General features: G+C 28.1%; 3 protein-coding genes across 4 annotated transcripts; 1 reads left to right on the top strand and 2 right to left on the bottom strand.

Annotated features, from left to right (window-relative positions):
• Window positions 1-174: 174 nt before the first annotated feature.
• LOC117237133 (programmed cell death protein 5) lies at window positions 175-1,290 on the top strand. The gene is made up of 4 exons (XM_033500794.1): window positions 175-381; window positions 668-776; window positions 853-1,016; window positions 1,081-1,290. Exons 1-4 carry the CDS (start codon window positions 316-318, stop codon window positions 1,126-1,128), a joined length of 387 nt encoding a protein of 128 aa, XP_033356685.1. The 5' UTR covers window positions 175-315; the 3' UTR covers window positions 1,129-1,290.
• Window positions 1,291-1,513: 223 nt separating this feature from the next.
• On the bottom strand, window positions 1,514-5,707 carry LOC117237129 (protein disulfide-isomerase TMX3). 2 transcript variants are annotated; one of them, XM_033500786.1, is made up of 10 exons: window positions 5,426-5,707; window positions 4,864-4,921; window positions 4,516-4,555; window positions 4,271-4,434; window positions 3,993-4,176; window positions 2,995-3,139; window positions 2,644-2,884; window positions 2,372-2,564; window positions 2,098-2,290; window positions 1,514-2,015 (listed from the first exon to the last, which is right to left on the bottom strand). In XM_033500786.1, exons 1-10 carry the CDS (start codon window positions 5,466-5,468, stop codon window positions 1,981-1,983), a joined length of 1,296 nt encoding a protein of 431 aa, XP_033356677.1. In that variant the 5' UTR covers window positions 5,469-5,707; the 3' UTR covers window positions 1,514-1,980. The 2 variants fall into 2 exon arrangements, with proteins under 2 accessions (XP_033356677.1, XP_033356678.1); XM_033500787.1 differs by having other exon boundaries at window positions 1,761-2,015; window positions 4,864-4,912; window positions 5,426-5,706.
• Window positions 5,708-6,226: 519 nt separating this feature from the next.
• On the bottom strand, window positions 6,227-15,895 carry LOC117237122 (jouberin-like). The gene is made up of 7 exons (XM_033500771.1): window positions 13,353-15,895; window positions 12,692-12,840; window positions 11,647-12,000; window positions 10,603-10,758; window positions 9,525-9,973; window positions 8,133-9,442; window positions 6,227-6,430 (listed from the first exon to the last, which is right to left on the bottom strand). The coding sequence occupies exons 1-7, from the start codon at window positions 15,295-15,297 to the stop codon at window positions 6,423-6,425; spliced, it is 4,371 nt and encodes a 1,456-aa protein (XP_033356662.1). The 5' UTR covers window positions 15,298-15,895; the 3' UTR covers window positions 6,227-6,422.
• Window positions 15,896-15,977: the final 82 nt, after the last annotated feature.

The raw sequence follows: 15,977 nt of genomic DNA, 5'->3' as shown, positions 1-15,977 counted from the left end.
CAACTCATTATCATACATAATTATACAATATACAATTTTTCTACTCTTCTACTCTCCATATTTAAAAAATATTTGCTAATATACAAATATAATTACACCGAATTATTTCATTGCGAATCTAAATTTTAACTAAACATTCTACGTTCGAGTTTGATTGTGTATATTTGACTACCTTCATGTTTCTCGCTAGTCGATCGTCTTGTTACATACTATACCGAGAATTAGGTTGGGAAGAAAGTGTATACATCAAAGAAAATATTGAGTTCCAATAAAATTTATTAAACATCAAATAGTGAAAAATTAACGCTATAAAACATGTCAGATCCAGAACTTGAAGCAATACGACAACAACGATTAGCTCAGTTGCAGTCACAATATAAGGTAAATCAGTTGTATTAGAGACAAAATATTATATAATACATAACCATTTTTGACAAGTGTGTGTAACCATAATTTATTTAATAAGACCATCAATAAAAATCAAATGAAAATAATAAACGATTATAGTATATTATTTCCAATCTCATGACTAAAGTTATTTTACTGAATTTAAATTTGGCCAGCTCAAGTTATTTATAACCATATATGCATACTGATATTACTTAAATAAACATTTATTACTGATTTTTTATCGTTATTACATTGTGATTCGTTTATAAATGTTCAGAGTAATAATGTAGAGAATAAACAAGCAATGGAGGAAAAAATGCATCAAATGGAAGACATGAAGAATTCCATTCTCACCCAAGTATTAAGTCAATCAGCTAGAGCAAGATGTAAGACCATTAATATAATGAAATTATATATATACATATGATGTATAAAATTTTCTAATGTACACTACTTCTTTAGTAAATACATTAAGTCTTGGAAAACCTGAAAAAGGAAAAATGATAGAAGATATGATATTAAACATGGCTCAACGAGGTCAGTTACCTGGTAAATTAGGGGAAAAAGAACTTATCAGTTTACTTGAAAGCGTAAATCAACAAACACAACGAAAAACTGTTGTGAAGGTTAGTTGCAATATATGTATGTACGTTTTCAGAAAAAAATAAAATTGTAAATAATTAATTTCAGTTTGACAGACGAAGAGCAGCATTGGATTCTGATGATGATGATTTATAGCATATACATATATTTATACATGGTTATCAAACCATGACAAACAGTGACATAACATTCTCTGTTTAATTTTTGAACAGGTAATGACATTACAATACAACTGTACGCTTAATTAGTCATATGTTTTTATTTTTTATGATATATTGAAATAAAAAATTGAAGTCAGGTATCAGGATTTATTTTAATCCAGATTTTATTTTCAAATTTCTATATCCACCTTTCCATCTATATATTCTTTTATTTAGTTAATTTTATCCATATTTATAAAAAAGAAATTTAAAGTACAATTACAGTATTTTTTTTATTAAATATAGATAAATCTACACTTAAAATGTAATAGGTTCCCATCCCTAAAACAGTTATCATGTTTTAAATCAAATATACAATCTTTACGTAAACATTGATATGAAATACTTTTCACTATATTTACATAAACAAACATACATCTGTAATTCCAAATATAAGTATACAGAACATTATTTGCCACTTACATTCTTTACATAAAACTTTAGTACATTTACATATTTCAATGTAAAACAAATTTATTATGCAGTTTAAAAAAAGCTCGTTTACTTACATGATTTGTATTGTCTTATGAAAGTTCCATTTAGCTAAGATAAATCTTTATCATTCTATTTATAATTCATAGAATCTCTTTCATTGCATTGACTACAAAAATAATCACTTTCATAATTCATATAATTTTGTTACACTAATGAATAATAAATAAAGCGTCTCAGTAATTCGAAATTTTGTAATATAAAATTAATAAATATTACCTAAATGAAATTAGAAACAATAGGTTAAAAATTTTTAAAAACTGTTTAATATAAACAATACAATAATTCAGTTATTTCAATCTTTTTTCATATGATTTGCTCCTGGATGATCTGGAAAATCATTTAACATTAAAAAAGTAATAATATGAATATTCATAGATAGATACTGGTTTGCAGAAAAAGAAATATGTACCTTCTTCATCGTCATCTGCATCTAAAATATCTGGACAACAAATACCGTAACATATTAAGGATAAGAATCCTGCTGGTAAACCAAACAAAACCATTGTTAGAATGGGGTTACCCATCCACATTGCAGAAAGAGTTGTTTTTAATTCAAACCATGATCTATATATACGAATTAACCAACTGTTTCCACCATATCGCTGAAAACATATGCCATAATGTTAATTTTTTCTAACCACATAAAGTATCTTAAATTTATTTAAAAAATATATGTTATATACCGGAGCACTTTCATTTCGAATTTGCTCTAGGAACAACTCTATCACATGAGGAGTCAGTTTTTCTGTTTCATCCTCTGGAATGTGATGGTGGTTTGTTGTAGTATTAATAACAATTAAGCTTGGTAATGGTAAAACCATCATTGCTATACTATTGACTAGATCTGGATTAGCTATCCAACCAAACTGAAATTGACTAAACGCCAAAACAGTAATTATAATCACATTTTGAATAATAAAATAAAGAATATACAAATTCATAAAATGTAACTTACTCGTGATATTTTTCTCGCTTGCTTTTAATTATGGATTCTACCATATCTTTGAACCGTGTCATGTGTAGTGGTATTTCTTCTAGTTGATTTTCTTCTACTACTGCCAATACTAGATTTTTATTTGTCAGGAAAAGTTGATTTATATTTCCTCTTGTTACTTTTGGGAATGTAGGAAAACGTTCTGCATTTATCCATTTGTATACTGTCTCATTTAACTTTTCTATATTATTTATGTCATGGCCTATTACAAAATACTTGTTATTAAAAATTAATTTTTTTATTCATTGATATTATTGATAATTATGAAAAATATATTTTTATAGGTAATATCAATATTTTACAAATATTTACCACTAAAATTATAATGTAAATTTTCCTTATAGACAAACAATGCAGGAGTATTTTCCACAGGAGCATGTTTACTAACAACATTTGGATGAGACTGATAGAAAAATGCATGTGGTTGGAACACATCTGCAGTCTTATGATAAAATTCCTAAAACATATTCATTTAAATTAAAATCTTCATTAATGTTACAGATGAAGAACGGTCTTCACCTGTAGTTTTTTAATTCTGTAAAACAGAAACACCTTTATTTTGAAATATTTATCTAAGTAATGAGATACAGTCGCGATTGTGCTGGGATATCAGTTGTGATAAACATCCGGAAGACATTATTTTATTATTATTATTATTAAGATACATTTTCCATATACGTATACTAAACTCCTTGATCCACCCCTACAATAGAGTTCCGAGATCTTTACGGTATATAAAAAACCAAAAAATATGCTTCTTAGACAGAACAGATTGTGTAATTCCACGTTGCGTTCATTAAAAGCTAATATAGTGAGATCGAGCTGAAGCTTTTTTTCGATCAAACTTTAACCCTTCAAAGTCCGCGTGTCTGTCTAAATTCTGTTTAACAATCCCTCACGCTGCTCTTAGTTTCCGCATTGCCAGTGCGTCAAAACTGAGCAACCAAACCATAAGGTAACACATATAATACTCATTTATCCGCGATACACACTCACATAGAACAATCTCTTGATTACAATGCATATACTTGTATTCTTGTATAAATTCGAGTATAATTATTAAAACCTAACATCCAATCTCGCAATCTTGTACAACATAATTGAACGTACCCACACGATACAACTTTATCACTCGAATCGCGTCGATTTTTATTGATCAAAGTTACATGATAGACCACTAGTCAAGACTAGTATTGCAACTGTATTCCATAAGAATATGTTCGCCGGCTTCTCGTGTTGCTCGAAGTCTCAGCTCATAACATTAATAACATTTCTATTAGTTTTTACACAAAATAAAATTTTTATTTTACCCATAATGGTCCAGATCGTTCTCCAACATATAAAAAGTATAGATCACGTTCCCTTTTAATTGTGTCGAAACTTTGAGTTTTTGTTACTTCTTGAACAGGTGGGCCACTTACTCTTAATGCAAATTTTACTATTTCATCTCGTGTTCTATCTCCATGATATACAAATTCTTGCTCACCTTTTAAGCTATATAGAAAAGAGAAATAATACCAGTAGAGAAATGTATCACTAAATGTATATATATACAAAGCTATAAAAATAAATCCAACTTTCTTCTTACAATATAATAGTTGGAAATCCCTTAACTTTAAAAGCATGAGCAACACTTGTAAATCGGGTGCAATCAACTCTTCCAACTCTTATTGATGTCGCATGTAAATGTTGTGCTACATGAGACCAAATTGGTTCTAATCTTTTGCAATGTGCACACCATGGTGCATACATCTATAAAAAAAGTAATGTTTGTAGTTTATAAGCAGTAATTTTACATAAAAACATAATGTATCAGATATTTTATATTTATACCATAACAAGCCACTGCCCATCTTTATGAATATCCAAAAATCTATTTAAAAAATTGAATATTTAAAATTTTATACATATACATGTAAATATATATCATTAATTAAATATAAAATATAACTAAACTGTGGATGTTCATGCAATTTTATACTTTTATGAACATAATTAAAAAAATGAAATCTAAGTAGAAATTTGTTTTGTCTCCTAAATACCATAACAAGTGATCTACTTTAAATATTGTATATATTTTTGCATATTGTATGTACTTCTAGATTTTTTTGGAATCCTAAATTTCCCAAAAATGCATAAACAACCATAGTCTACATATAACAGACATCAATCATTATATACCTGTCGCTTAGTTCAAGTACACGTGATGCTATTACAGGAGTAAAAATACCTGAAAAAACTGAATTATGTTTTAATAATACTAACTGTATCAAAAGATAATAACATAAATGAAGTCAATTTAAATTACTTTATATGCATATAAATTAAGTGTAGTTTTAAAAGTACAGAGTATGCAAATAAAAGGAATAAATGTTAAAATCACAAGTAAATGTTTAAAAAAATTAAATATATTTAAAAAAGATATTATCTATTAAAATTTTAACATAATTGGTTTTTATATATCCAGTTAAAAACAGTAAAAACAGCCAGTAAAAACATTAATAAAAAGAAATGTCATCTTTAAAATATTAAACAAATCTAATTAATAAACAAGACATTTCAATGAATGAAATCAAATTAAAGATTTTAATGCTAAACACTAAACTTTAGTAAGTTATCGATCGGCAACATTTGGAGGTTATGAAGTAATTTACTACTTAATACTAATTTCATATTTTTATCAAACTAGTATCCACAACAAAGTTACGTCTTATAAACAGTTAATGGCGATAAATAACTTTACCATAAATAACTGCGATGAGCACCAATTTCGTTATTGTTACCATTGCAGCAAAAAGGCTTTTTATTGAGAAAAGCCTATTTTGTTAAATCTTAAGATCAAAAATATTATATTTGATTAATTTACTTTCACATAATTAAGGTAATTAACGCTCTTAGCTGTAAAATTGAAATACACACGATAAAATCCGATACACCTCTACCATGTTTTCGTCCTGTGACGCCATACGATTCTTATACCGGCATCTTCTGAACTCACTTTTGCGTTTTGCATCTCTACATGCATTATACGAAAACAACGGGGAGGAGATTTAAAAATGCATTAATCGCAAATTTTAAATAATCTAAAATACACATAAATTCACTTGAATATTAAAGTTACAAAAGTAATATAGTCATGACAAAATCGGAAATAACTACAAATATTTTTTGCCGTATTTTCTATTATTCATTAAAGTGAAATATTTATCAATGAAGAATTGAATAAAACATCATAGTCAACTAATAATAAGCATACTAATTGCATAACTATTATAATACGTGTTGTAATAACTATGTAACGCGTGTGTACTAAATTACGTAAATTAACTTTAATTGTGTGTCGCTGACAATAGATAAATAATAAAGTGAATAAGTAAGTAAAGTGAAATATTATGTTTTAGTATAAAAAATAAGGATAGTAAAATTCAGGTAATTAAGGCAGGTACAAAATCATTCTATACATATGTATAAATCTCTTAATGTATATAAACCTTAAAAATTAATTTCTCTATAAAACAATTTACTGATAAATTGAATACGAAAATTAATACTTTTGTTCATCAAAATGAACTCTTTATTTACGTATTTCGTAAAGAATATTGTACATTTTAATTAGTTAGGTATGAATGAAGTAATAAATTTATATGGTTATTTTTACATAATTGCAGATAATCGCGAGAAAATTTTAAGTATTTTGTAATTGGGCAGTATCTTCAGTTTCGATATTAGTATCGGCATCTTCAAAGTCCTGAAAGTAAGGCAATAATGCAAATTTTGTGTAATACATAAATCGACAAATAGTTGAAAATCACATTTTTATTTATAAATGATAAATAACTCACATAATCTTAATCAATGACTGTACTATCCGAGAGACCGCTAAGTAACATTATAAGAAAAATATAGAATGATTGTACAATGTTAAAAACGATCATGATGAAAAGAATATAAACATAGCAAAGGAATAAGAAAGGATAAAAAATGATGCTGATGCCAATGGTAGCCAAAGTTGTCAATATACTACCCATTTCTCTCTTTTTTCGCGAGATTCACTTTTTAATTACATGCATGTAACGAATCTAGGAATAAACCACTAATAATTTCAACTTTTCATTTTTTTTTCTTGAATTAAGAAAGCATTAATTAATTGATAGACTGTTACTGGAGACACTATTTGTAGTAGCGAATAGTAGATTTGTTATTCATGAAATATGCGCATGTGAAAAATTAAAATCAATCTTAAATGGAAAATTAAAATCGAATTTTGATACAAACAAATTATCGATATTTTGATACAGAATATCTATTAAAAAATAATTACTTTCTGAAAATGATTGCATTCTTTGGATTTCGAACTGAATTTTATTGTTAATGAACAAAAAATTTCATACCTCTTCATCATCTTCATTTCCAAAACGTATCTCTAAACCACTTAATTTAAATATGATTAAGAGATAAATTACAAGCGCTATGTTAATTACATTCGATAAATACGTGCCATATAAATATGTCAAATACAGAAAGGGAAGAATAATTATTTTCACAGAAACTTTAGTTATTCTTCCAAAAAAAGATCCCATATTTGAAACAAAAATGATTCAGGATTTATTTACGTTAAAATAACTTTTATGTTAATTCATTAATTGCACTGCACGAAAGTAACGTGAAACATTATTCTTTGACAATATAAACATCTTTTTGTGGATATTTATGACTAACTATCGAACCAACTTCATGTATATGACAAAAAATTTGTTTAATAAAATATTCATATATTACATTTTTTATAAGAAATTAATAAATATTAATTAATAAATCTTGTATACATTTATTTTTAAAAGTTTGTCAAATTAAATGTATTACCATTGAAAATAAATTTTTTTAATTAAAAAAGATATCGATAGTAAAAAAAATGAAATTATTTAATTAAGTCAGTAGAGGATTGTTAATAAATTTCTAATTTAATCTCTGATCGAATATTATAATTGAATATTGTACAATCAATTCAGCAATTTAAAGAATGAGTATATAAATTATGCAAAGTGCTAACAAATTCTCATATAACAAAAAAAATTAATCTAGTTACATGAACAGCTGCAAAAATGCGTTATGATTGTAATTACATGCATTATAACGCATTTTGATTGCCGTGAAAATAATCATTGCATGATAAATTATAACAAATGTATTAAACGAAACATTTATTAATAAGCTATACAAGGAGTACCATTACAGGAATGAAGTTTTGCATAGTATAGCTCATTTTAAAATGTATTGACAATTCATGAAAAATACACACATGAAAAGTAATGAAATAATACGCTTTTTAAATGACAAAATCGTAAATATAAAATATGACAATACGTAAAGACATTGTAAATTAAATAATGGTAATAAATACTGGATATTTATTATATTATTAAATAAGTATTATTTTAGACTAGATTTGCCGTTTTTCTTTGGTGTTGATATAGAGATTTCATTCTCTATAGTAAAAGTCGCGCTGCTAAGTACTGAACTACCGCTTCTGGAATCTTTTATATTCGAATCGTTCTCTGTATCATTTAAATCTATATTTCTATTTTCAAACATTTTCGTCGAATCTTTATCACTACCTTTTATGTCATTCTTTTCTATGATATATGTTCCAGCACTATCAGTCGAATCGGAATCGTCTTTTCTAAGACGATTACTCTTATAAGTTATTGACTTTTTATTATTTTCTTCCATTTCAATAGCGAAAACCGGTTCGATATTTTCTTGTAATAGAGTTTTAGTGATTTCGTCATATGCTTTAATCTTCTGATAATTTGTGGCGCCATCGGAAAAAGTTTTCGTTGTGTCATCCTTAGATATATTACTGTTTCTCATTTCCTTCGCGCTTCTCGATCTCTCCTTCCTATTCCAATCATTTGTTCTTTCACTTTGTAACGTATAACATTCGACAATTTTCGGTTTGTCACTACTTGTTGTATTTGATTCAAAATAAGAACTGGATTGATCTTCGATAGTTAAATACGCAGACTTATTTTTTTTCAGTTTCTTCTTTTGTTTTTCTATGTTTTCATTTAAAAACGTTAAGACTTCACTCTCACTTGATTGTTGGAGGAGGGTAAAATTCCTCCCAGATTCAATATCACCTGACGATTTTGATGAATTTGATAAAATTCTATCAATCTTTTCAATAATATTATATAAACGATTCGTATTGCGACTTTTCATCGTTTGTCCAGCTTCATTTAATCGTTGAAGTTTTATCTTTGTATCATGGTACATTACATCGCTGTATTTATCTTTTTCGAAAACACTATCAGAAAACTTAAGAAGACTAGAATTATGGCTTCGATTAGGTTGTAAGCTTTTTTCTTTCGTATGGTAAGCTTCTTCGATTACTTTCTTTGAGTTATTCGATCTTAATTTTTCTTTGGGCATTACGGATGTCTTTAGGAATCTCATGGGAACATCGCTATTATTCACTGTGTTTTCAGTCTCTCTCATCATTCTTAATCCTATATCTTCACCCGTACCATCTTTATTAAATCTTAAAATTCTCACCGAAGCAGAACTACCAAAAGTCGAAAAAGCTAATATGTGGTCGTATGGATGATAATCTACACAAGTCACTGCTCGATAATGTCGATCAAACGTATATTTTGCGAGAAGATTCCCGGTTTCTAAATTCCACACGTTCAAAGATGAATCTTCGCCACCGCAAAAGATCAAATTGCCACATGGAGAAATACAAGCTGTTGATTGTATCCTACAAGAAATATTTCAAGATAACGTAAAGGAAATCAGACAAGAATGAATCATTAAAAGTAAAATTATATGATGAAGAATACCTTTGATTATTCAATTCATTATACTTTTGCAATACTACTCCAGTTGCGAGATCTAACATTCTTAACCCATTGTTCCGTGAATGAACGAGAAGTCTGGACTCCAAGGGATGTAAAATAATTGTGTTAATTATTATACCGTCGATTTCTCTGACCTTTATCTTTCGTGATATGTACCATTCTTTCATGGATGATATTTTTCTACTCTTTTTCAACACCCATATGATTATTATTCCGACACTATCTGCTGTTAATAAGTTACTATTCTTCTGGAAATACATAGAATTTATAAATCCTTCGTGACCCTCTAATTCTTGGCTAAGATCCCAATTTTTCGACTTCTTATCTTCTATCCAAATACGTGCTATGCGATCGTAACAACCAGTTACTACTATCGAAGAAATATCGGGATCAAATTTTCCACAGTACACGTAGGATGGATGAGGCATCATCTGTTGAAAGATACACAATTTAATTTCGATTGATATTACTATCATGATATGAAATAAATTATATTATTGAGTGAAGACTACAGAAGGAAAACATGATAATATATATTAACATAACATAATCATTACGTAATAAACAAGGAGTTGAATAAACTAAGAGGGAGGGTATTCGTGTTTTTTTATTTGCAGATTTGAAAGCGACGTTCAACAGAGTGGACAGATGAGGGTTGAAGGCGATGTTGAGGTAGGTGGGCACAAGTAAAAGACTAAGGGATTATGAAAATGTACGAAAAAACAAAGAGTGTGATAAGGTTGGAAAAGGAAATTACGGAGGTTTTCTGAGTGGGAAGAGGAGTTACACAGGATGCACTGCTTAACTGATTAAGTTTATCAGTTAACACATATATTTATATATGTATATGGATGAAACATTTTTCGCTACGGCAGTAATAGCAACGCTAATCAGAATGTCAAGAAATGAGACATTCTGTGTAAACATAACATAAATTTTAACTTAGACATAATATTAATAATAACAACAATGCTGGACGAAACCCAAATTAAAAAATTTTACGAAATAAACATATCTCATTTACCTTCTGTTAGCTTCTAATATATGTTTAAATTCTTACTTGTATATGTTCTACAATTCGATTCTGTACATCCCAAATACGAGCAGTTTGATCAGATGAAACAGAAAGCAAATAATTATCATTGTTAGACCAGTTGAGGGAGTAAACGAAAGTTTTATGTCCTGAAAACCGTACGTAGATCTTCTTTGCTTCAACCTAACAGCAATTAAAAGAACTTTAATATTCGTAACGAAATAATATAATAATATGTAACATCACATAGAAATATTTTGACAAATTTGAAATTGTACAATTGTGTTTATTGCAATGTATAAAAGTGTTTTCTACCAAACTTAATAAAATTATGAATTTTACACTGAAATTAATCATCGAATAATATAATTATAAATTGTGTATAACTTATTAATAGTAGAAACTCGTTTTTCGAATAGTTATTTAAAGAAGACATAATGTACTAAAATTTGAAACCAGTTCTCTCAAAAAAAATATATTTCTCATTTAGTTAATGAATCACTTACAAAGATACAATCGAACGTATAAGGATTAAATAATTTTTTGCTAAAACTTTTGTAATCCCTTTAATTGATTTGTAATATGTGAAAACAATTTAAAATCACAGGAAATATAATCTAATATTTAAACAATCCAGATCATTTGTACAACGATTACTAAAAAAAATAAAATATATGAAGAATATTTAACTGGTTTTTTTTGAAAATTATCATAAGACGTGGTCTCAACATATATACAACAAATATATTAATGATGATACTTGGAATTATTTCTTCAATGCTTAATAAGATTATTTCTTCAGTATTACACTTTTTACTGTTTAATCCTGCTACAAACCTCGAATTTTTATATTTCAATCTTGCTCTGATTTTAGCAAACAGAAAGAATTTGTAACATCTTAATATAGAATTGAGATAAGAAATCAGTCATATTTTTCTCATTTTTGTTCAAATTACCGAAAGATTACCGAAAATGACCGAAAGAACGTAATAGGAATAAGAAGAAGATATGTAATCGTATCAAAATCGTTTACCCTTCGTATTAATAAAAATGAAAAATTTTAATATTCACCTCGTAGACGACAATGGGATAGTCGTGCTCTTCGGAAAAGCAACAAGCCAAATATTTGCCGTCGTTACTAAAAGCAATGTAAAAACATCCATTTTCGCCAATATCCGTTTCGAAGAAAATTTCATTTGGTATTTTACATGACTGTGCGGCTAATCTAGTCCACTTTGGCAAGTTTATAGGGTTTGAAGTATGAACAGACATCCCATGTGATTCATTACGTGTGTTGGATAAATCATATAACGATAATTGCCGATAAAGAACAGGTTCTAATCTAGGCTGGTTGATGGATTTTGCGGTAACAAATAAACTGCTAGGATACTTTTCTCGGACGTTCGATTTCCACCACGTATATACCTAGAAAATTCAATTTGAAAATTCAAAGTATTTAAAATCTCATCAATGATATATTAGAATTAAATACACGAATCATCGAAGTTTCAAGTGATTTCAAATTTAATTGCTAAAATTGATAAAACTAATAGTCTCTCCTTTATCTTATCTACATACATCGTTTGACAACGAAATATGCCAAAGGTAATAAATTGCGTGTTAATGTTTAGAAGTAAATTTCATTATAATATCTTATGACAGTTCTAATAAAAAATAAAATCGCGCTGTGCATCTGTATTTGTAATCTTCTAACTAAATTACATTTTAGCAGATAATGTAAGTATATTTGATATCTATTTGATAACTGATCTTATATACAGATAAAAAATATATCTATATATGATTACATTTTTATATTTCAATAAAAGTATATATATCAAAATTTTATATGTACATATTAAAATGAAATTTATTTCACATTAAAATATAAAAATATCTTTATTTTAAATTCTTGTCAACGCCTGCTAGCAATGTCTGATAAGCAAAGAGAAAATATAAAAGATTACAGTTGACCTTAAAAATTTACATAGAAAGGAGATAAAGCAGTCCTATAAAATCATGTTACATATTTAGGATAAAAAAAGATTTTGATCGAGTCATTAATGACGAAAATAATAATGTTTACGTTATGCCTATTCACTTAGTAATCACTTACTTCACACGTATGAAATCTATCAAATTTTTGCGAATTCTTTCGAGGTTTATACAGTTGTAATCTGACTTTCTTGTTAATATGTAACACCTGGTTTCGTCCTACAGGCTTTAAAAAAGCCCATGCAACCTTGTACCAACAACCTTCATGACCTATTTTAACGAATAAAATCAAACGATTAATTTTAATCCTAAATTAATTAAAACTAATGGAGAAGCTTATAACAAAGATGACCCTTATCAGATATATCGATTTTTAAGATAATAATCCCTTTCAGTAATTAAAAACGACGCTCATAGCATTGTGAAATCGAAATTATGAAAAATAATCTGTGTTCTGACTTATTATCGAATGAAAATTAAGTGGTTTTATAAAAATAATTAATTATAATATAAAATGTAATTAATGTAATATTAATTACAATTATTATATATATATATTAGTATTAATTATAATAATAATAATAAATATAATAAATATGTTTGTTTAATATTACCTATATATATTTTGTTAAAAAGGACTGAAATGTATTATAACATGGATAACGTAACATATAAACATGGAGAAGGGTGGTCGTTTTTGTTATAAGCTTCTCAATTCTTCTAAATTAAATGTTAGATTTTAACTATGTATATACGCTATATATAATAACCAAAACACTTGCCAAATTTATCATAATTGAAGCTGGCCTCGGCAAAACTCAAAAGATCGACGATTTCAAAAAGTATTACAACCTGTTCATTATCGATTTTCAAAAGCTCTTTGAAATCATGTTCGAAGATAAGTTCTTCCTCCCATACCGGAACTATAGACTTATTCTCTTTGAAGTCAAACTTCCCAGTTATTACAGGCTGCAAATACGTACACGCGCCATGTTCATTTTTCAAATACTTCCCATTTTCAGCCTTTACTATATGAACCTTTACCATAGGATGTTTCGTCACGTAATCAATCTCCAACACATCTGTTCTATGAATCGTTACGGATATATATTTTATATCGTCTTTCTTCTTCCTCTTTTTCTTCCTTTTTGAACTTTCTTCGATATTGACACTCGGCGTCAAATTTTTAGAAAGCCTCTTTTCTTTGTCTTTTTTCTGCAACTGATGTTCTATAAATTTCGATTTCTTTTTCTTTGTTTTAGACCTTTTTAACTTAGCTTCATCGTTAGTTGCTTTAGCACGATTTTCGTCAAAATCATCGTTTTCGGAAGTAGTCACCGAATATTGACTAGAATGTTTTAAACGATCTTCATCGAGATCATCTTCAGTAACAGGTAATGAATTTTCCTTGGAATGCCTTCGACTGTTAATGGAATGCTTTCGACCACTTCTTATCAAAAATCGATCATCTTTTATCGATACTTCCTTAGAATCGTCATCCGATTGCGCAGTGATTTCCTCCAAGCTCTGAGAGCTATTCGAACTATTAGAAGTATTTTTGTTACTCTTTTCTACGAAACTTCTCTTATTTCTTAATCCACGATTCCTTCTATCTTTCAAAGATATATCACCGCGGTTAAACTTATCAATACGTTCAACATCTAATATTGCATTCCTCCTTCGATTCTCAGACGTTTCACTGTCCAAATTTGCAGACTCCTTCAAATCTTCGGTCACAATCGCTGTTTCCTTGAAACTCTTATTTTCTTCGCTCAACGAATTTCGAATGCTTCGACTATCGAAAGTAGAAAGCTCCATTTGTTCTGGATTGTGAACCATTCTCTTCATCCTGATTTTTGGGTTGCTTCGATTATGATCAGTTTCAATCGTGAGAATTTCTTCCGAATCGAAGGCCTCATTATCAAACCCGAACAATGATTTCTTCAGGAACGACCTAGTTGCTGGTAGTGGTTTCTCTGAACGTTGAACAAACGAAGATGCACTTTCTGAAGATACAATTGTCCAAGAAGTGTTCCTAGTCTCTGGTAATCGAATTACGGTGTTATCTTTCGACCATCGTTTTCTCGTTGGTTTCTTTACTTCTTCTTTCTCATCTTTCGGCGTAATCCATTGTTTTCTGCCATGTAACTTTCCCTCGACAGACGACTGATTAATATTCTTTTTACTTAATTTATCGCTTAACTTATTCTTACTCACCGTTTGAATCTCTTTTCCATTTTTTTTAGTGACCAGGGATTCTCCAAATTCTTCTATCAAATTTAACGAATCTACGACTTTTATATCATCGTCGTCTCTTGAAAGATTTTCATGTTTTAAATTGGTTTTTGTCGAAAATGCTTTCACATTTTCGGATTCCTTCAAAAATGAATTTTTCTTATTTGATGCTCCACCATGTTCGATGTTATTATCATGTAATTCTTCTTCTTTATATTCTTGATGAATATCAACGATAACGTCCACTGATTTCGATGCAAATTCCGATGAATTCATAGAGTCTGTATTAGTAAATAATTTGGACGTATCTCTATTGAACATTGGAAAAGAATCTTCCATATCTTCTGTGGTATTTGCATTATTAGAAAACGAATGCTCATCGTCGCTATCTTGAAAATTAGTTTTGTAGTTAGTTTTATTTATAAGCGGTCGCAGATTCGTTTCATTTTGTCTTTTCTTCTTATTCTTTGTTAATGCAATTTGCAATTCCATGTTCCACTTTATTTTCAGTTGAATTGTGAGTCTAATTAAGACTTTATAGTAATGGAATTTTTTTCATTAGAATTTTGATCTTTAAAATTATTGAACTATATTCGAGGTATTTGTATATGTTATCTTCTAATATAATTATATTTTGTTTCCTTTTAATAAATATTTGCAAATGATGCTGCTTACATTTTATTAGTATTTTGTGTGAAGTGTATTTGCAATAAACATATTATATCATGATAGTGAGGCAAATAAACCATACATTATTGGAAATATTTTATTTGAAAAATAAATAAAATCTTTTGTTTGTTGTCGTTCTCTAATGTTTCCTACTACTGAATGAATTGTGCAATAATATGAATTAATTCTATATCATCCCTTTTATTACGTCTTACTAGCAAAAATATGCTTTATTTCATTCTTCTTATCTGTTTCTTCAAAGTAAAATTTCTTGGAGGTTATGTGAATCTTCATCTGCAATTCTTAAAATTTGTTTGGTTAGTGTTTATATTAATATCATTGACTCTCCCTCACTAATCAAATGCATTAAATTATTTATGCAGTGAATTTTTGAACACATTAAAGATATAAGTATAATTTCATATGTCTTATATTTCTATGAAAATTATAATTGTATGCTGTATTGCAATTAATATGTACATTGCAATTAATTCTTTTTATTA

This window comes from Bombus vosnesenskii, unplaced genomic scaffold (genome assembly GCF_011952255.1).
Source record: "Bombus vosnesenskii isolate JDL3184/JDL3185 unplaced genomic scaffold, Bvos_JDL3184-5_v1.1 scf7180000013358, whole genome shotgun sequence".
NCBI lineage: Eukaryota > Metazoa > Arthropoda > Insecta > Hymenoptera > Apidae > Bombus > Bombus vosnesenskii.
The sequence above is the reverse complement of the archived record's forward strand: the minus strand, read 5'-3'. Positions and strand labels throughout refer to the sequence as shown.

What these genes read in the sequence shown, in the direction of transcription:
- LOC117237133 (XM_033500794.1), top strand. Translation starts at nt 316, where the DNA reads ATGTCAGATCCAGAACTTGAAGCAATACGACAACAACGATTAGCTCAG. An exon ending in TCAATCAGCTAGAGCAAGAT is followed by an intron (nt 777 to 852) that starts GTAAGACCATTA and finishes CTACTTCTTTAG; the next exon opens with TAAATACATTAAGTCTTGGA. An exon ending in AACGAAAAACTGTTGTGAAG is followed by an intron (nt 1,017 to 1,080) that starts GTTAGTTGCAAT and finishes AATTAATTTCAG; the next exon opens with TTTGACAGACGAAGAGCAGC.
- LOC117237122 (XM_033500771.1), bottom strand. Translation starts at nt 15,297, where the DNA reads ATGGAATTGCAAATTGCATTAACAAAGAATAAGAAGAAAAGACAAAAT. An exon ending in ATAGATTTCATACGTGTGAA is followed by an intron (nt 12,001 to 12,691) that starts GTAAGTGATTAC and finishes TGAATTTTCTAG; the next exon opens with GTATATACGTGGTGGAAATC. An exon ending in AATGAATTGAATAATCAAAG is followed by an intron (nt 9,443 to 9,524) that starts GTATTCTTCATC and finishes TATTTCTTGTAG; the next exon opens with GATACAATCAACAGCTTGTA.
- LOC117237129 (XM_033500786.1), bottom strand. Translation starts at nt 5,468, where the DNA reads ATGGTAACAATAACGAAATTGGTGCTCATCGCAGTTATTTATG. An exon ending in AAGCGAGAAAAATATCACGA is followed by an intron (nt 2,565 to 2,643) that starts GTAAGTTACATT and finishes TTTGGCGTTTAG; the next exon opens with TCAATTTCAGTTTGGTTGGA. An exon ending in TGCAGATGACGATGAAGAAG is followed by an intron (nt 2,016 to 2,097) that starts GTACATATTTCT and finishes ATGATTTTCCAG; the next exon opens with ATCATCCAGGAGCAAATCAT.